This window comes from Rhinatrema bivittatum, chromosome 4, assembly GCF_901001135.1.
Source record: "Rhinatrema bivittatum chromosome 4, aRhiBiv1.1, whole genome shotgun sequence".
NCBI lineage: Eukaryota > Metazoa > Chordata > Amphibia > Gymnophiona > Rhinatrematidae > Rhinatrema > Rhinatrema bivittatum.
The window spans coordinates 42,376,876-42,398,050 of record NC_042618.1 but is presented as its reverse complement, the minus strand read 5'-3'; the positions used below and the strand labels follow the sequence as shown (position 1 = coordinate 42,398,050).

The window sequence follows — 21,175 nt, the reverse complement described above, 5'->3', positions numbered from 1 at the left end:
TATTTATTCCCCTTCTAGTCACTCCCACTCCTTGCTGTACCTCCTAAGAAACGGGCACTGCATCTTCTCTCTAGAACCCATCCCCCTCCCAACATCCAGGCTTCACCTATTCCGTTGAACTTCAAGCCTAGAAGCTTAAATCCCACTTTTTTTTTTAAACCTTGCCTTCAGTTACCTGAATTTTCACCTGGCACCTTTGGCTCTCCTTGTATGTTATGTACCACTGTCTGCCGGTGCTGTAGACTTGCACGGGCGTAGGGCACCCTGGATAAGGACAGCAGTAGATATATAACCCCCTCGGTAATAAAAGATACGCGTTACACTCCGCTTCCATTAATAATGGAAGAACGTCACACGCAATGTGAAGCAATTCCTTCTCACCTCATATGTAAGGCTGCACAGTTCCCCCAATGTACAAATAAGTACGAGGCTGCTCTTATGCATCCAAGAGTGCTTCCCTGGACACGCTTGCTATACAAAACAAGCATTCTTGTGCCACATTTTATGCCAGATTGCAATTATACAGCAGTTCCATTGACTTTTGCATAGTATCTCATCTTACTTGCACAAAGATTTGTATTTGCACAAAAAGGGACACCGCATCTGGAGGAGGAAAGCCAGTAGAAAGTAGAATATTCTATTTATTTTATTTATTTAAAAGATTTCTTACCGGCCCTAATCATGGTTCAGGTTCTAGTTAGTCTTGGTTCAACCGCCATGCACTGCTTATGGCAAAATTGCCAATTTCAATTCTACTTCCACACTTCCTCACCCCACAAGACTATTCAGAAAATTCCAAGGTCTGATGTCTGCCCAATGAGCTATCTCCACACTAACAGGCCAATGCAATATCAGTGCGCGTTAAATGGGCGCTCATGATTGAGCACCTGCTCTCTTAATGCACACCAATCCACTTGTCCCGGGCACCCGATTTAATATTTACTGTCTTTTTCGCTCCATAAGACACACCTGACCATAAGACGCACCTAGGATTCAAAGGAGGAAAATTAAAAAAAAAAAAAAATGGTGTGCTAAACCGGTTCTGTTCCTGAGCATCTGTGCATCTTATGGAGCAAATTAGGAGCGTGCATACAATTTTTTTTTGTCCCCAATTCGTTTTCAGGTCTGGGGACAGCCATTTCAGTCCACTCCCCGGATCAGAAAACTTATCGTTCTTTGTCTGAAAAAAAAAAAAAAACCCACCCTCCTGACCCCCCCCCCCCAAAGACTTGCCAAAAGTCCCTGGTGGTCCAGCGGGGGTCTGGGAGCGATCTCCTGCTCTTGAGCCGTCGGCTGCCAGTAATCAAAATGGCGCCGGTGGCCCTTTGCCCTTACTGTGTCACAGGGGCTACCGGTGCCATTGGTCGGCCCCTGTCACATGGTAGGAGCAATGGGCGGCCCACGCCAAGATGGCTCCGGGGAGTTCCTTCAGTACCCTAGGATGCATACCATCCGGTCCAGGTGATTTGCTACTCTTTAGTTTATCATTCTGGCCTACTACATCTTCCAGGTTCACAGTGATTTCGTTCAGTTCGTCTGACTCATCACCCCTGAAAACGTCTCCGGAACTGGTATCTCCCCAACATCCTCATTAGTAAACACAGAAGTAAAGAATTAATTTAGTCTTTCTGCAATGGCCTTATCTTCCCTAAGAGCCCCTTTAACCCCTCGGTCATCTAATGGTCCAACCAACTCCCTCACAGCTTTCTTGCTTCGGATATATTCAGGGCACTGATGTGTTAAGTATGTTAGGTACGATCATCAGGACCTTATATCTAAATCTGAATGGAGAGAGTGTAAAATTGTTGCAAACTAATGGTCTTATGCCAGCTGAAATGAGCAACAGAATTCTGAAGAATCTGAAGCAATTCTAGTGTGCTATCAGGAAGACCAATGAATTGCAATAATCAATTCCAGAAAAAGATTAAATGATTGAAACACAGTATGAAAATCTCTCAGTTCTAAGAGTGGTCTTGAACAATGGAAAATTCATAATTTGAAATATCCTGCTTTTATAAGTCCCTTTATATGTGTTTCTATTGATAAATCCAGGTCTAAACATACTCCTAGATCACGTACATAAGATGCAACAGGTAAAGTATGACCCTCAAATTCAAATGTAGGTTAAAACATCAGAAAAAGGAACTTACAGGCATCAGAACTTTTCTGATTACCTGCTTAAAATAAACATTTCAGTCTTTGACATATTTAGTATCAATCTATGATGATGTATCCAACTTTTAATAGCAGCCAGACAAATAGCAATATATTTAAAAGCTGAAGATCACAAACTCACAACAGAATGAAAAACTGGATGTCATCTGCATAAATCTTAAAATTTATACCCAGCCCATCAAGTAGTTTACACAATAGGGCTACATAAATATTGCTGTGGAGAAAGCAGACCCCTGAGGCACTCAAATGGTGATAGTTTGCCAAGTAGATGCTGTTGTACCTATGAAAATCTGCTGCTTCCTCTCCAATAAATAAGAACTAAACCATTCTTATTCAGATCCAGTTATTCCCATTTCCTGCAAACTTGCTATTAGAATGTGATGGTTTAAAGTATCATACATGGCTGAGATGTTCAAATGTTTTTTAGACTCTGACATATGGACAGAGGCTAAAAAAAAAATCAAAACAAAACCACCTCTTGCACAGAATATTCCCCATCTGCTAATGTCCCATGCAATTAAAAGCTCTTAAATACCTCCAGCATATCATTTTGTGATTAGTGGGCAGGACATGCCTCTGGGGGTTAATATCAATTAAAGTTGTACTCGGTTTATTGGGCATGTGAAATTAATCTAAAGTGGCTGAGGCACCTGATGACCCGGACAGGATTTTATGTTAATCTATGAGCTCTAAGGGGTAGGCAATGCCAAACCTCAAGTGGTACACACCAGTCGGGTTTTCGGGATATTCACACTGAACATGCACGAGATGCATTTACATACACTGCCTCCACTGCGTGAAACGTTATCTCCTGCATATTCACTAGGGAGATCCTGAAAGCCCAATTTGCATGCGGCACTCAAGGACTGGAGTTTTCTACCCATTCTAGATAGAAATTGAACCACTTTCATTACTTAATTTCAAAACATAAGATAACATGACAAGCGTTTCCAAAATGCGTTCAACCACTTGCCTGGGACAAGTGCATTTTCTTGGTTAGCAGGCCTGGAAGCTAGGGGAGATGACAAAAGTATCTTCAGGAGGGAAAACAGGAACAGAGAAGGAGGAAACTTGGGAGGGGAGGTTTGTGAGGAGAGAGAAGACTGCTCCTGGGCAGAAGCAGGAGGGCTGCACCAAAGTGGAGTGGAAGAAGATGAGAGAGCTGCACACTCACTAGAGGAAAAAATGCACTCCTCATGTACTCTAACCACCCTACCCAACACAACTATTGGAGGCGGGGATGGGGGCAGAAGGTACATGGCGAGTGCAAGCAAGCAAATCCTGGAGGAATTGCGTAACACCTGAAAAAGAACCGCGAATATTCTAATAAGGGAGCCAGAACTGGTCCCAGACCCTGCTTGCCCCTGGTCATCGTGCCGTTGTAAAGAACTAGGTTTCTGATTCCCTGCTTCATTTGTACTTACTTCCCTCAGCTTTCTGGTGTTCCCCAGTGTCTAAAGAATCAGTTTAAATTCTACTCTGGTTTGTGGAAGGAAGGCCAGGACCTGAACGGTTACTGCTCTTTGCATTAAGGAAGGCTTGATGACTTTTTCTTTGGCGTCAGATGCAGATTTAGGCCGGGATTTTCCATTCTTGCAGAGAATGGTGAATCCTGATGGTAACTGGGGGGGGGGCTGGGCCAGCGAAAGCCAGCAGCGATCGCACCACCCTGGTATTATCGCTGCCAGCTTTCGCACCCAATAGCGCCACTGTGAAAGGTGGTGCTATTGGGCGCGCTACTGGCTGCGATAACGTGTCTTACCTTATCGCCGCCATCGAAGATAGCACCGCGTCTGCCTCCTCGCCACCCCGACTCTGCCCCTGGCAAGCTATCGCACTCGAAAAGGGACTTTTCCCGTGTAATAGCCTTAGAAAATAACCCCATTAGTGTTTAAACTTTTTCTTAGACAAGCGATGATCTGTTCTGCAATTCTAAAATCAGAGCTTTTCCTGATGTAGCAAAAGAGACTCAGAAAAGAAGGCAATCTCTCTCCTTATACAGGCCAAGGGTATTGCAGATTTAGGGTACTTTTTATTTGAAATACCCTTGAAACGTATAATTGACTTTCATGCCAGGTTTGGCTCTTATGATCTTTGCCCGCTCTTTGTTACTCCGTGATAAGACTACATCTGCCAGCAATCAAGGTTCCAGGCAATAATGCCATGCATATTGATTAAGAGCCTGTTATGACCTCTGCTTCTATCATTTTCTTCTTCTGTGATATTGAGGGTTTTTGTTTTTCCCACACCCCTTGTTGATATTAGTGATTTGTATCTCCCCCATTCTGTGTGCTGAACTCGGCAATTGATCAATACTTGTTTCGTGTAGTTGCTATTTTCCAATGAAGGTGTATTTTTTTTTTAATAGCTTCAAAATTAATACATATAAAACGTAAAAAAAAGAAGAAGGTTTGAGAGAACAATTGCTGCCACTGGTTTAGTTCCAGGTCAGCTGCAGAAGCTCCAGTCAACATCCCCCAAACTGCCTGAACGCTTATCTTTCTCCTTTGGTCACTTTAACAGAGGAGGGTTTAAGGCTTGATAGTTGGCTGAGCCTTCTGCCAGTAGAAAGGGCTGACAGCAGAGTGCAAACTCGCCTTATCTGCTGCTACTTGAATGTTCTATTAAAAATAGAAGTATGACAGCCACACTAGTCCAAGTAGCTAAACAACAAAATAAACCACTTGTTTCGGCATATTTGGCTATACTGGTGGATCACTGTCAGCCCCAAGGTGATCAAGGAGGCTGCTCAAGGAACTTGGTGGCATCATCAACAGCTCCATTTGACCACATTTTGTTTTATACCTTCCAGTTAGGATTTAGACTGCATTGCAACATGCAAAGAGCTCCCATGTACACAACGGATGACTACCACGTGACGGACAGCTTCCTCCCTGTCATACCTCCGATTGTCAGGCTGTGGAACCTCTTTCCATAGGTTCACTCACTCTTGGAGGGGGTCTTACTTGGTTGTCATGCATGATTTCTTATTTTGTTGGAAATATGGAATTCCAGCAGTTTTGGTGTGATCAGTGATTTTATTCAGCATATACTATATCCTTGGCTTCTCAAAGATCAGAATTCATAGTTAGAAATGACTGTTCTCAAATGTACAAACAGCAGTATTTCATAACACCATACTTTACTTCCCCATTGCAACGTGCCTGGCTTAGTTTACTGACTGGAGTAAAGGGCAATTGTCGAGGTTGAGAGAGAGGCTGTCGTTGTTTCCTGAGGTGAGGAGGAACCCCGCCGAGAGCAATTCATGTTTGGACTTTGTTTGCCTGCTCGCGCCGTCTGAGGGTGAGGAGAGACCCCGCCCCCTGTCCCGCCGCTGACGTCAACGGAGAGGGACCGGTAGGCTCAAAACCGGCCCCCCTGCGGCGCAGACGACGCTGGCGCGCTGCCTAAGCCGGGCCCGTGGCTTTGTCCGGTAGCGGATTCAAAGTCTTTTCCTTCGGGATGATAAATACGATCTTGATGATGGAAGCTCCAGATAAGTGACTTACTTTTAATTCCTCGCAATCTCCAGTCTGAAGGACTTTAGTTTTGTGTTCTAATCGGAGTTATAAAGGGAAGGTTAATTTTTTAATTATATTTAATGCCTCACACTAAACGGCAGGCACAGGTCCGGGAGATAATGTCTTCATCTCCCATACATGTGCCAATCCAACCGTCAATATCATCTTTCTTTTCACCAGCAACAAATGTTTTACCGGGGGAATTAGCTGCAGTAGACACAGCTCATGAGCGAGAGCCTTTGCTACGGGCAGAAGCCATCTCTCTGAGCCCCAGAGCTCCCAATACCCCATCTCCACCAATAGTTTCAAAAGATATTTTTGGAGATTCTCTCTTTGTAGAGAAATCTCCTGCCTCAAATAAGGGAATAAATTTAGTAATGGATATGGGGAACCAAGCTGCAGGGGGTGGGAGGGAGGAAGAGCCTAAATTAAAAGTAATATTACCAGAAAAAACTGAAGTAACTATGGATGTTTTATGTGCAGTGATTAAGTTCCTGGAGGTGGCAATATTAAAGTTGACTAGTATTACTATAGAGTCTCAGCAGAAAGTATCAGAGTTAGAAAAGGTCACTTCTCAACATAATACGAAATTAGAAGCGCATGAAGTAAAATTGGAAAAAATTGAAGTTATTCAAAAGAACACAGTAAAGTTGGAGATGTTAAATTTGAGGAAAATGGAATATATGGAGAATAGCTTAAAATATTCCAATTTAAGGATATTAAATTTTCCTTATTTAAAAACTACACCTCCTAGGGAAATGTTCAAAGAATATTTAACACATATTTTGAAAATGCCAAGTCAGTCTATTCCTGCTTTATCAAAAATATATTATATAACATCTAAATCACGAATAGGGGATGAAGCACTAGAGCAATCCATAAATATTTCAGATGTTTTAGAAATGACTATTGAAACTGAAATATTAACAAGGGCAACTTTATTTCCTTTATTTTTCCATCTGAAAGAGATTCGTTATTACGATTATTTCTTCGAAATAGAGTACAAAAATTTCATGGTCAACAAATTTGGATTTACCCTGATCTGGCAAGAACGACTCAATTGAGAAGACAAGAATTTCTTAAATTAAAATCTGAAGCTCTTGCTAGGAAGGCAAAATTTTTCCTTCGTTACCCCTGTAAATGTGAATTATTGTATAAAGAACAAAAATATGTTTTCTATGAGATTTCAGTTTTTCAGGCATTCCTAGATAGCCACCCCCTAAATGCAGCTAATGGAGGAGAGCAGTTATGAGAAAATGTTGCTTACTCTGATTTTTTGTTAAATCTGTGAGTGTAGTATATGCTCTTATATTTGAATCGCTCATTGATATTTCTAAATGTCCTTCAGTTTTCCTAGAAGAATTATACTGATATTTGAATTGTAAGTGGGTACATTACCTGATATGTATTAACGTTATTAATGTTACTATATATTCATATTCAGTATATATCTTATAACGTTGTTGTTATAAAAGTTGAATTTGAAAAGAAAAAAAAAAAAAAGGGCAATTGTCTTGGGGTCAACATGCCAAGAGGAAAGCCCTATTAGTCAGTCAAGGGAAATATTTGGCAGAGTCCGCATAGATAGCACCAGCTCCCTTCACAGCACAACTGGCAACCAAGAGTGCATTTGAAACGTTTGGGCTGTAGCAACATTTCCTTTCAATTAATATCCACTGTAGCAAATAATTACAGTGTGAGATTCATCTTCAACATCTATGTCATCCCTCCTCAGCAGGCAATAAACTGGAAGATTTGAATCAGACTATACTGCCTGTCTAATCTTAGGCTATTTCAGCTCAGTACAAAATAACATAAGCAGTACTTACTAATTTGTACGTTTGCATGAGAAAATGCAAAGTGTATTTATCATTAAGGAAAAATGATCTGTTTGAGTGAATTGCTTTTTTTCTGTCTACCCACCTCTAAATGAAATAAAAAAGATCCAGAGCGCGCACACACAATCTAACTAGCCAAATCTGCTCGACTGCCAATAAGATCAAGCGAATTCAGCTAGCTGATTTATATCAGAAGTGCCGAGGCAGGGAGGGGCAGGGTTTCTATTCCAGATGGTGTAGGGATGGTGCTGAGACCCGGTTGTGTTTTTCAGCATCACTGTGTCTCTTGTTTTGATTACTAAGGTAAGGCATTTCTCTGGGTATTGCTCCGGGTTAATAAACTATCAGCACGCTTAAAGTGAAGGCATTTGTTCTTAATTCCTTTTTATTATTAAATTTTTATTGAACTTTTCATATTTTTTACAGGATACAGTAAGACAGTATACAAGAGGATATTGCAATCGTTTCTCATTAACCAACAACCAAGGATTCAACAAACTCCTTCTTTATACAAAATACCTAAACATAAGGAAAAAAACTTTGAGACATTACAGGTATTTCACTTAGAGCAGAGATTTAGGTAATCATAAAAACAACCTAGTTATCTCGTCATCTTCTAATTTTCTTTTTCCCAAACCTATGGGGTTCTCAAGAGTGAGAGTCCAGATATAGTCTCAACTGTTCCGGGAAGTTAAAAAACATACCTAGTGTTCTGATATAAAAATCAGACAACAACAAGGAAACTCGAGTGTAAACTTAGCCCCTCTTCCAAGAACTTCAGCCCTCATCGAAATAAACTTCCTTCGTCGAAGTTGAGTACACCGGGCTAAGTCAGGGAATATTCTTATATTTTCACCATAGAAGTTTTGTTTTTGATTTCGGAAATACATCTTCAATACTGAGTCCCTTTCCATCAAAAACGCAAATTGCACAATCAAAGTAGCCCTAGATTTTATATTAACTTCAAATGATTTCTCCAATATATCTGTTAAATCTAAATTTATCTCAGATTGTTCTTCCAACTGCTGTTTCTCTTCTACCTTTAAGGGGAGATAGTATATTCTTGAGATAGCCAGGATCGCAGACTCCGAATACTTCAATATATTAATTAAATAGCTTCTAAACAGATCAATTGGAGAAATCAAATGGATCTTTGGGAAATTTAAAACCCTAAGTGTAAAATTCCTAATTTGATTCTCCAAAGATTCTATTTTATCAGATCTAATCAAATTAGATTGAATTTTCTCATTTTCCACAATCTTCCCTTCTATGATATTCACAGTTTCTTCCAGTTTCCCCACCTTTTGAGTAATTACCTCATTTTGCTGTAATACAATTTGTTCTTAATTCTGATATGTATTGGCACAATAGAAGCCAGCAGTCATTTCAGAGGTGCTTGAGCTCAGTTAACTCATGTGATGTTCTGTGCATATTTACCTCCCCTTGGTACAAACTGAAGTATAAAACCAGTTCCAAATACCTGTTAAAAGTTATCTTAGTCAAAGCTGCATGCACGAGATTCAGAACTGATATACAGGACCGACTCTAAGCCAACTGGTACCCTGTGGGAAAACAGAAATTGGCATCCCCTTTGGCAGTATTTCTGGCACAGTATTTAGATTTCCACCTTTCAGCCACTTCAAAGTGGATTACGTTCAGGTACTCTAGGTATCTCCCTGTCCCCAGAGGGCAATGGAGGGTGAAGTGACTTGCCCAAGGTCACAAAGGACAACAGTGGGACCTGAACCTTGGCTTCTATAGTTCATAAAATGAAAATCGATATGGAGTATTATAACTTAATGACCAAACTCTAGTGTCCGCTACCTTTACTAATCGTACTAACCATTCTCTTGGTTATGACCTGAAACTATACAAGAAACCATTTTACTTTCATTGAAACAGCAGTTCTAGTGACTTTGTGTTTATGAATTTTAAAAAAGTTTTGTATATATGCAACTAAAAAAACACACTGTTAAACTGTATTTGTCTCTTTTATATGAAGCGAGGAAAAAAATATTTGTAACTTGGCAGCCATATTAACTGAAGAACACCATTTTCAAGTACGTTTTTTATATCCTCTTCAAACTGTAGCCCAATGGTTTTGTTTAAATAATTTAATATTCTGTAATTTAGCTCTCTCTAGCCCCTGAAGCAGTCGTGTGTGGTCGAAATACTGGCAGTGTCGGAAGGGCACTTCCCACAACTAAGGAGCATAGATTGAACAGAATGTTGTCAAGTATATCCATCCTGCACATCCTTTGAGATAAGTGATACAAATATATTTTTCCTCCAAAGTTGTGAGACAGTAGACATTGAGAGAGTTTAGTCACTTCATATAAAAGAGACTGAATACAGTTTAAAGGTGTATTTTTTTAGTTGCATATATACAAATTTTTTTTTAATGTATAAATACAAAAGTCACCAGAACTGCTGTTTAAAGGAAAGTAAGATGATTCTTGTATAATTTCAGGTCGTAACGAAGAGAATGGTTAGTAGCTATAGTAAAGGTACCGGACACTAGAGTTTGGTCATTAAGTTATAATACCCCATATCGATTTTCATTTTCCAGATATTTTCGGTTATTATAGTTTCTATAGTTCAAAGCCTGCCGCTCTAATCACTAGGGTTAGGAAGTGGATCCTGCACAATATACGGTACTCGCCCTCTGCTCAGTACCAATATCCCCTCTGCCCTGTTCTCTCCTTCTCCTGCCCACGGTGCCCAGCATCACCTCCCTTTCTTGTCCCTTTCCTGCCCAACAGTCTGGCCTCCCCTCCTCCCTGCAAGCTGATCCTTCACCTACCACCTCAGACAGAAGCCTCCATTCTGTACAGACTTCTGATGTCTCCTGCTTGCAAACATCAGACTGAAGGGTGCGGGAGGGAGGGAGCAGCAGTGGCTTCTTGAGCCCAGTGCCCTGTTCAGCCCCACATTCCAAAAGCCAGCCATGATGATCTATATCTACATATGAGTTTATTCTTTGAATCCAAGCCATTCCTAAGTTTCCATCTATACCCTGACTTGAGTATCAGGCATCAGTCTTCGTTCTGGGCCAAGGTTACCAGTAGACTACAGTTTATCCATGACAAAATAAACTGCTCCGGGTTTTAAACATCCATCCTATAGCAAACACAAGTTTGGTGAACATAAGATTTGGCATACTGGGTCACACCAAGGGTCCATCAAGCCCAGTATCCTGTTTCCAACAGTGGCCAAACCAGGTCATAATTACCTGGCAAGATCCCAGACAGTAAACAGATCCCTTATTGCTAACATCTGAAAATTTAAGTAGTTGCTTTGCCCAAGTCCACCTGATTAATAATTTATGAACTTCTCCAAGAACTTACCAAATCTTTTTTAAACCCAGTTAAGCCTTAAACACATCTTCTGGCAGTGAATTCCAGAGCTTAATTGTGCACTGATTTGTTTTAAATTGTGCTGCTTGCTAACTTCATGGAGTGTCCCCTAGCCTTTGCATTTTTTGAAGGCGTAAATAACGGAGTCACATTTATTCGTTCGAATCCACTCATGATTTTATAGACCTCTCATCTGTCTCTTCTCCAAGCTGAAAAGCTCTAACCTATTTGGCCTTTCTGCATAGGGGAGTTGTGTCATCCCCTTCTCTGTACCTTTTGCAGTTCAGGTACCATATATCTTTTTTGAGGTGCAGCCCCCAGACTTGCATGAAGTGATACAGAGGTACTGTATGCGGTACCCTTAGTTTTTTTTGTTTTAGGTTAGTCGTAGCTGCTGCTGCTCTGCAGGCTACAGAAGGCTTGGGGATAACCTGCACGGAGAAGCAGCTGCTATCATCCTATAAATAAACAAACAAACAAACAAACAAACAAACTTGCTGGGCAGACTGGATGGTTCTTTTTGGTTTTAAGAGCTAGTTTTTTAGGGCCAGGCTGAACCATTTTTGGTTTGTCTAACTGCATGCAGGAACTTCCTTCCGTCATGATGTTATTATGTAACAATACTAGTGGCTGTTAAATATCCTCAGTTACTTTAAAAAACAAAACACAAACATCAGAAGAAACATTATTTCTCGAGAAATGTTGCATTTTGTGTATCTGTCACTTCTGCATATTGTTCGTTAAAGCTTTCCACTGACTCGCTTTCGCAGTCAAATATACAGCCAAAAGGAAAACAGGCTAGAGTGACATCGCGTTGTCTGCAGACACGAGGGGAAGTTTGCAAACCCCTGAAGGAACATAAAATAGCTGGAGACAGGATGGCAAGCAGAACTGTAAAGACAATCATCGGGCTCCGAACCAAGAAATAAGTAACCCGACATAAAACTGTTATCCCGCACTGATTCCAAGCTCCGTTTGGCAGGCGTTGCAAACACCTACATTATACACACGCTGACAGATGCGCCTTTTTTTTTTCTGTTTTCAAGCAGCGTGAATTACCGCTACCCTCCCGAAACCGCGATCTGCTTACACACGAAACGTCAAGCAACGACGTGGCCAAGGGCTGAACCGAACGTAAAGGAAACTCCGAAACACGAGCGAGTTCGCGGGGGAGAACAGCGCTTACTGCAACGGCACGGCTCACATGCACGCACTGGCCAGGCCTGGAAGGGGCAGCACCCTGTACGCGGAACGGGGAACGAGCTTCCTCAACTCCCGTTCTCAAACCTTCTCCGCCCGTGCACCTTGAAATAGGCGCTGAGCCGCGGGGGGGACCCCCCAGCCTGGCCGGAGCCAAGCAGCACTGACAGCTCCCGGGGCTCTCACCCACCTCCTTGTCCGGCACCCACTGCGGCTCTTCCAAGCAGAAGGGGCTGCTGAATGCTCCGCTCTCGGGCACCATGCGCAGCCCGCTAGGCAACCGCACCAGTTTCTTCCCGTCACGATCAGAGGACATCTTTGCCCCTCCCGCGTCAGCACCCCGCCCCCCCCCATCCTCGACCCAAGAGAAAAGCCTCCGAGCCACGAACGCTTCGGCCAATCCAACGCTCCACCGCCTTTCCACGGTGCCCGCCCTCCTCCTGCTTGGCAGCCGCTTAGCCCAATCACGTGCGCAGCTTAGCCTGACGCCTTCTGTTTTTCGAGTCTGTGTGCTCGCAGAAGGGAGGAGGTGCAGCGGTTGGGTTGGTCGGGGAAGGTGGTGCTTCGTGCTGTACATTCTGAACCAATCACCTTCCTCATGGAGTCACGCGGGTGAAGGTGGCGATTGCTTATTTCTGATAGGTTTACTTGTGGCGCTAATAAGACGTTCGGAAAGGAAGTATCTTCCTAGCCCGAATGCGTATTTTTCGCTCCATAAGACGCACTTTTTCCCCCCCAAAAGTGGGGGAAAAATATATGTGCGTCTTATGGAGCGAATATTAAAAAAAACAAACCCAAACTAACTACACAGGGGCTACTGGTGCCATTGGTCGGCCCCTGTCACATGGTAGGAGCAATGGACGGCCCATGCCAAGATGGCGCCGGCCATCCATTGCTCCTACCATGTGACAGGGGCCGACCAATGGCACCAGTAGCCCCTGTCACATAGTAAGGGCAAAGGCTATCGGCGCCATTTTGAATACTGGCGGCCGACGTGCAGGAGATCTTTTGGCAAGTCTTGGGGGGGGCGGGTTATAGTTAATTAAATTTAAAGGGTTGGTATGGGGGGAGTGTTGTTGGGTTTTTTTCAACAAAGAGAACGATAAAAGTTTTCTGATCTGGGGAATGCACAGAAATGGCCCTCCCCAGACTTAAAAACGAAATGGGGACCAAAAAAAAAATGTTATGCCCTCCCCTAATTTGCTCCATAAGTCGTACAGACACCCGGGATCAGAGCAGGTTTAGCACACCAATTTTTTTTAATGTTCCTGCTTTGAATCCTAGGTGCCTCTTATAGAGCGAAAAATACGGTAAATACTTTTAGCCAATCATTAGGCTTAGGTCGCGCCGCGGCTTGTGATTGGTTAGCTGGGAGAAACGCGCCATGGCTGAACTGTGAACCCGCCTATAGAGACTGCCGTGACGGGCGCGCAGAGGGTACGAGGACGGTTCGCGCTTTGTGTATTATTTTCTTAATAAACAGGAGAAAAATGCGGGTTCTTGTCTTACATCTTAGGACTCCGGGACAATAATATTCCAGGACAGCTCTGTTTACGAGCGCTTTTGCCCGCGCAATGGCAGAGCGGGAAGAAACTGTTGGTTAAAGTCGCCCTTGAGTGGCAGTGGCAGGAGCTGTTTGTGTCGGGTTTTCCCGCTCACGCGTTCAACTTTCTGCTGCCGAGAAAGCTATAGGTGCTGGTTCCGTGCTGCCCCCCCTCGAAAAAAAGGAGGCGCCTCCGCTAGTCTACGTAGCATGCAGCAAGCTGGCCTTCGTCCCCGCAGCCGAGTCCGCGTAAACGTGTGTTATTCCTGTGCCCTAGGAGTGAAGGGTCACAAAAGGTGACATTATTTATTATTTCACCTATAAACTGTAAATTGGAAAAAGCCCACCGATGCACATGGGAAAGGTCACCCCCTTCCCCCAATAAACACAAACAGAATTTCTCTCACGCACAGATTGAAGCTTTCACAAAGAGACACCTTTAACTCTTGCCTTTCTGTCATACACAAACCGTCGCTGTCACGTACTTACTTGCAGGAATCTCTTTCTGGTTTACATTCATAAACGCACCCTTCCTATGGCTCAATGACACCTTTTGGAAATTTGTGCTCATTGTGAAGAACGTCTTTGGAAATAGAGTACACCCTCCATTCTTTTTGGGAGCCAAATACTACAAAATGACAGAGGGAAAAGTGAAAAAATAGCAGACGTATTAAGTGCCACTTACCAAGAGTGACGCGTATGTATTTAAAATTCCCAGGGTTTGAAAGTTTTGAAGAAACTACGAGCTTCCTACTCAGATTATTGGATTACAATTTAAGAGTATTTTGGAGGAATCGTACCATAAAAAATGGTACGATTGCCAGATTTTTTTCTCTCTGGCACATAGAAGTAGTGAACACTTTAGGGCTTAGTATTGATTTCTCTGGGTGACATTGGAGAAAGTGACAGATGCTCAGAAGGAAGGAACATTAACAGTCAGTGTCTCTCTAGTAGATTGGCAGATCAGTAAAGGCTTGGTGGTCTAGGTGTATAATTCCTTCTTAGTGTGCCAGAGGTCCTGGGTTCAACTCCCAGACAAGTCCTTACCCTTGTGTGTCTGCAGCACATGGGGAAGGAAGATCCAAAGTTAATGCTATTCTAGCTTTTCATGGGATCTTCTTAATGTTTTAGGTACTTACCAGGTACATGTAACCTGGATTGGCCACTATTGGAAACAGGATGCTGGGCTTGATAGACCCTTGCTCTAACCCAGAATGGCAAGTTCTTAGGAGACTTGACCCAGTCCTACACACATTGTTGTGCTCCTACAGAAATATAAAAACTGGTATGAAAGGGCATGCACAGAAGCGAGAGATGTGCTGGGGATCTGTGAGAAAAACGCGTTGTCAGGCAAAGGTAAAGAAACCAGGGCAGGGACATTTCAAGTTGGGTAGAACAGATCCTGGATATAGCATACAGGCCGATACAGAAAGGAGCGCGGGCAAGCGCCTGCTCTCCCGACGCACACACAGGCCAGTGTCCTGGGCGCGCGACTTAGTAAAAAAAAAATATTCAAATGAGGGCCTGCTGTAAAAGGAGGCATTAGGGACACTAGTGCGTCCCTAGCGCCTCCTTTTTGACAGAAGCAGCGGCTGTCAGCGGGTTTGACAGCCGACGCTCAATTTTACCGGTGTCGGTTCTCGAACCCGCTGACAGCTATGGGTTCGGAAAACGGATGCTGGCAACATTGAGCGTCTTTCTTCCGGGCCACGGGCAGAATTTTTTTTTTACTTTTGGGGCCTCCGACTTAATATCGCTATGATTTACTGCTTTTCTGTACTTTCCCAGTGCCGGCCAAAATTAACTCCTGCCTTTGGCAAGCGATAATTTCTGAAAGTAAAATGTGTGGCTTGGCTGCACATTTTACTTTCTGTATCGCAAGGGAATAACTAATAGGGCGCTATTAGTTTCGGGGGGATTGGCCGCGCATTTTCGATGTGCTATTACCCCTTACTGTATAAGGGGTAAAAATAGCGTGTTGAAAACACGCGGCCAAACGTGGGCTAACAGTGCGCTCCACCATTCTGTATCGGCCTGGTAGAGAGCACAGAACTTTGATCTAATGTAGTGAAAGTAAGTTCCTTTTGTATCAAGGGTCTTGGGGAAAGTTTTCTATGGAAAAGGAAATTTGTGCTAAAAACACCGGGAGAAGGAAGATAAATCAGAAAGGTAGTAAAAGTGCCCAAACGTTTTTGGAGGAATTTTCGATGCGACAGGAAAAAGTTGAGAAGAGAGACCTCATGATCTGCAATTTGGCATAAAGAATTAGGAGAAAATGCAAGCTGATTGTCAGATGCAGAGGATAATGACTTTGGTGAATAGAGAGACTAACAGAGAAGCAGGAGTCCTTGAGGCTGCAGTGAGTTTGCTTGCTGGTCAAACAATGGATCTGTGGATGTATAGATCAGACACCCAACATTTACTTCATATGATACAGCAAGGTTGGTCTTCCAGCTGCTCATGAGTTAGTTAAGGGAACAATATGTATAGGTATGTATATCAAGATCAAAGACTGCTTTTTATGCAGCACTGTTATTTGATCTGTTGTTTATTAATTATCTCCTATTGATTTAAATTGGCCTTTTTCTAAATTTAGGTAAAGCTTACATTTTTTTGCAGTTTTTCCCAAAAGTACTTTCTTTGGTATGAACTGCAGTGAATCAGCTAAAGATGCACATGCTACTGCATCTGACTAGGCCGTTATTGTATAGGGAATATCTAGTACAAACTGGTGATACCATTGGTGTCTTTGTGAAATGTGCTGGGATCTATGCAGTTTCTAATGTCTTTCTTTAAAACTGAGAAATCACTAATAAATGACTTGTTAAATCAAATGCAATAGTACTTCAATCCCAAAAATATAGCTTTTGATGTTATCTTAATTTTCTTTCAGAAAAGTATTTTTCAGCAGCATGAAACATTCATTAGAAATGAAATGAGGATCATCATACCAACAGGCATACTTAGGTCATATCAGCCTTCTGGTACTACAGGTCACAATTAATCATTGGTCCATAGTCCACACCTTTTTAATGATTTTGTCCTGAAATTAAAACAAGTAAAGATGTTGCTTTCCTTTTGCTCAGCAAACCCGACATATCATGTTTCACTGCACTGCATAAGAAGTTCATTTCTTGTGTAGCTTATTGACAGAAAATAAGATGCTCCTTAATCTTAAAACATCTTTGCAGCGTCAGATCTATATATACAAGAAAGTGGTTCTGCCATAAGCTTGCAAATGGCGATCTTGTGTTTCTTAAACATTCGCTTGCTCACTTGTATATATAGATCTGACGCTGCAATGATGTTAAGATGGTTGCAGTGAGTCTTCAGAGGAAACCAACTTTGATTCGGATATACACAAGCAGATAGAGGTAAAGATAATTTATTCTTTTTCTTGTGCTTTTCAGATGTGATGATATAAGAAGTAATGAAGCAGCATCTTATTTTCTGTCAATAAGCAAGACAAAAAATGAGCCTCTGATACAGTGCAGCAAATATATCATGTCGGGCTTTGCTGGGTAAAAGGAAAGTAACATTTTTACTTGTTTTAATTGCAGTATAAAATCTTAAAAAAAAAAAAGGTGTGGTCTAAGGACCAATGATTAATTGTGACCCACAGTATCAGAAGGCCACATGGGTGGTATAATGGTCCTCATTTAATTCTCACAAATGTTTAATGCCGAAAAATACTTTTTTGAAGGTAAAATAAGATAACATTGAAAGCTACATTTTTGGGATTTCTTTAAAATAATTGTTTGTTAGATTGAGGCTGCGGAATCCTGACCGTATTTTGTAGCAAATAGATACAACTAGACCATATTCTTGAGCAGGGGTTCCTAAATCTTTCAAGAGAAGGGCAATATAGGACATTTCAAATCATTAAGCGGGCCAAGGGGAAGGTCCTCCTCGGTTTGGTGGGAGGAGGGAGGAATAGACTCTCTTGGAGTTGTTTTCTGAGAAGGGTTTGGGGGGGAGATCATATCTGGTCCTTTGATGATTTGAAATGCTGGGGAAGGAGTGGGCAATTCCCAATGGTGTGGGGTGTGGCAGATTGTGTCAGTAATAATATTTCTAGATTTCTTCAAAGTTGGCAACCCTGCAACACCGCTGACAACCTTGCCTGCTGCCTCTCCCCCCCCTCCCCCCTGCCATTATATGCCCACCTGTAAGCAAGTTTAGGGGTGCAGGGACCAGTCTGCCAGAGGACACTTCCAGTTTACCTCCCACTTCACTTCATGATCCTAAGCTCAGGAAAAAGACAACATGCTCTCCTGAAAAATAGACTTTTATTTATCAGACTTGGCAGGATTTAGTATTTAGTAAATAACAATTCCTGTCTCTAACATCCTGGCTACTAAGCACCAGTTTTCCCTAAAGAAAGTTCTGTACCTTGGGTGGTTTCACAGATGCCATAAACCTTAACCTGCTTAATATATTAATACTTATGGCTAAATTACTTACCCCTGGTCCCAACTTCAGGCAATATCACTCTATTCACCTCTGAAGCAGACACTGGCTGGAGGTCTGGAGAATGTGTGCAGGGAAGGAGGCTTGCTTCCTGGGTTTGAAACTGGCAGAGCTGGTGGTGGTCCCGGAAGGAGACTGGCTTCTGGCTCTGGTACTTGCTGGGCTGTCTGGGGCTTGCTCTCGTCCCTCACCATCTCAGACTCCATGTCACTCTCCGCACCTGGGCAGGGCATCTCCTCTCTCCGGTCTTCTGGCCACACCTAGCCTTCTCCATCCTCAATAACAGGAGGTGCTGATCTGCTTAGGGCTCTCCTTTTGCTCTTCTGGTTCTTTTTCTTTTAGGGGTTTCTTTCAGGGTTGCTCTTCTGGTTTCATTCCTCCCCTGTCTTATATTTTCCAGCTGATAAATATGCATCAGCTCATGCATAATCACGTGGTGAGTGTAGAGTCTTTGCCGCATTTTAGGTCTTTTTCCCCCTCCCCATTTCTTTGGGGGGAGTACTGCCACGTCTGTTTGCCAGCGTGTTTTTCTCCATCTCAGATTGTCCGTCCCCCCCTTCTTCCAAGGGTGGGGTCCTTCTGACCTCTGGACTCATTTGGCTGGTCCGTGATTCCTGCTTATGCGCTTAGCTGTTGCATTGTCTCTCTGCCTTGGTTATTTACACAGGAGCATACAAACAGGCAGACCTTGATAAAGTATCATTCAGTATAAAGTTCTCATCTGGGCAAAGTCTCTTCTTTTTCCACTGAGACAGAGTTTTGGCCTGTCAGTATTTAGTCTGAATATTTCTTGGTTATTTTGATTCATATTTGGTGCTTTCAGTGGTAAAACATGAGATATCTCCCAACACCTAGGGAAGTAGGGGACAGGAGGCTGGATGAATGATGGCATATGCTTTCTCTCATATGCACACACATTCCCATGCACTTTGCTCTTTCTCTACTTCCTTGACCTTTCTCTTCCCTTTTCGCCCTCCGCTCTCGTTCAACATGCCAGATTCATGGTTTGAGCAAAACAACCCACTCTAGAGACCCTAATTGAGGGAGAGGCACTCTGACTTAATATTTAGGTTATAATAATGAGGATTTCTACACACTGCACCTCCAAAACCTGCATCCTTAAGTGCATGCTCCTTTCCCACAGTTTTGAAAGGATTGGTAGCATGGTTGGGAGCTCAGAAACCACTATCCTTGCCTGGCTTTCTCTGGCAGTCCTGCAGAATCACAGCTCAGTACTGCTAGTGCCTTCCTTCCCATGGCCTGTACAAGTAAATGGTGTTTTCTGTAGATAGCAGGATGCATTAGTCATGCTGAATGGTTGATGTCATCCAGCGACACCAGGCGGAAGTATCTCTTAAAGCTTTAGAGCTTTTGCTCTATTGGGCATGTGTGGCAGTTCCCGCGTGAATGATCATTCTAGAAGTCTCCTCAGTTCATATTCAAGCAAGGAAAATATTTAGAAGTGTACAAATGCTGTCCAGGGGGAGGGCGGGAACGCGTGACTAATTCATTTTGCTATCTGAGGAAAACACAATTTACAGTAAGCAAACTTGCTTTTTTCGTCAATAAGCAGGCTGAATTAGCCATGCCGAATGCGGTGTCCCAAGCTAAGGGTTATCAAAAATGAAGAGTTGACCTTCTTCTTTTAATTAATAATTTTTTTTTAATTGCAACCTGGACTCCTCTGTGGACAGTATTTATCTGGATGATAGTTGATGCAATACTGACTTCCCCACTGAACCATCTGCATCTGCCAAGTTCGTCAAGGCAATAGTGGGATGTGAAGGTGTGAATAGATGACCAAGTGACTGCTTTACAGATTTCTTCTATGGGCACATTTCGCAAGGGTGCTATAGAGGTTGCTGTTGCTCAGACTTGATGTGCCTTTATAGGATGTGTTAGAGTAAGGGACTGCACCTCATAGCAGTGTTGTAGACAGGAGGTTATCCAATTGGAGACAGTTTTATTTCATAACTGGTATACCCAATCTATTGGGATTGTATAATATGAAGAACTAAGAGGAGAGTCTATGATCTTGCATTCTGCGTTTGTAGTAAGCTAACACTCGTTTGCAGTCCAAGGTATGCAGCTGTTTGTCCCGCTCCTGTTTTATGTGGCTTGGAAAGAAAGTGGAGAGCATGAAGAATTGATTCAAGTGGAATGCCGATATCACCTTTAGCAAAAACTTTGAATGGGTCAGTAGGATGACCTTGTCATGGAAGAATTGTAGGTATGGTGGGAAGTGCACCATCACTTGCAATTTGCTCATTCTTCTAGCAGAGCTAATGGCTACCAAGAAAATTACTTTCTATGTCAAGTATTTTAAGTCAGCTTTTACCAGGGGCTCAAAAGGCAGTTCCATTAAAGCTCTGAGAACTACATTTATGTCCCAAGGCACTGGAGGATTTTGTATGGGAGGATGCACATGAATGAGTCCTTTCATGAAATGGGAGACGTGCAGATGTATGGAGATAGAATATCTGTTCTCTTGTTGATGATATGTTGCTATTACACGTAGATGCACTCGAATGGAAGAGGTTGTGAGGCCCTTTTTGGAAAGATGATGCATATATTCCAATAACTGACGAGGTTCACAGGAAGTGGATTAATGGAACAGTCTCTGCATCACACAGAATAATGCTTACATTTGAATGTAATCCGCTTTGAAGTGTCTGAAAAGCGGAATAAGTCGTAGTTGCAGTGTGTAGATGGTTTTCTTGCTGATACTAGGATGTTCTCAATATTGCTAAGCAAACACAAATACGCTACTGTCGAGCATTCAACATCGAAGCCATGAGATTGAGTGAAGGCTGCTTAAGGGGTCTGAATTGGTAGGATATTCTTATGATTGTTATAGAGGGATGATAACATGATGTGCTATTTTATTGATTTAATGGATGTACACTTTTATTGTTTGTGTGATTTTATGTGATAGCTAAACATGTACATCGCTTTGGAAATTTTTACCATAAAATTGGAAAGCGATTTAATAGATTAAATAAATGAGGTTGTCTCGGCCATGCTGGGACTACTAAAATAATCCTGGCATAGTCTCACATGCATTTCTGCACT

General features: G+C 42.5%; 2 protein-coding genes across 7 annotated transcripts in view; one reads left to right on the top strand and one right to left on the bottom strand.

Annotated features, from left to right (window-relative positions):
- Positions 1 to 12,431, bottom strand: part of ZFYVE21 (zinc finger FYVE-type containing 21) — a 61,116-nt gene extending 48,685 nt beyond the window's left edge. For both annotated transcript variants that reach the window (XM_029598047.1, XM_029598049.1), the window contains exon 1: positions 12,281 to 12,431. In XM_029598047.1, coding sequence (XP_029453907.1) covers positions 12,281 to 12,406 — 126 coding nt within the window. In that variant the 5' untranslated portion in view covers positions 12,407 to 12,431. The remainder of the gene's footprint in view (positions 1 to 12,280) is intronic.
- Positions 12,432 to 12,653: 222 nt separating this feature from the next.
- XRCC3 (X-ray repair cross complementing 3) overlaps positions 12,654 to 21,175 on the top strand; it is a 63,461-nt gene continuing 54,939 nt past the window's right edge. For 4 of the 5 annotated variants that reach the window (XR_003856224.1, XM_029598042.1, XM_029598041.1 and 1 more), the window contains exon 1: positions 13,518 to 13,929. The gene's annotated coding sequence lies outside the window, so the exon portion shown is untranslated. Of the gene's footprint in view, positions 12,709 to 13,517; positions 13,930 to 21,175 lie in introns of those variants that run through there. The other variant, XM_029598040.1, reaches the window with a different exon arrangement.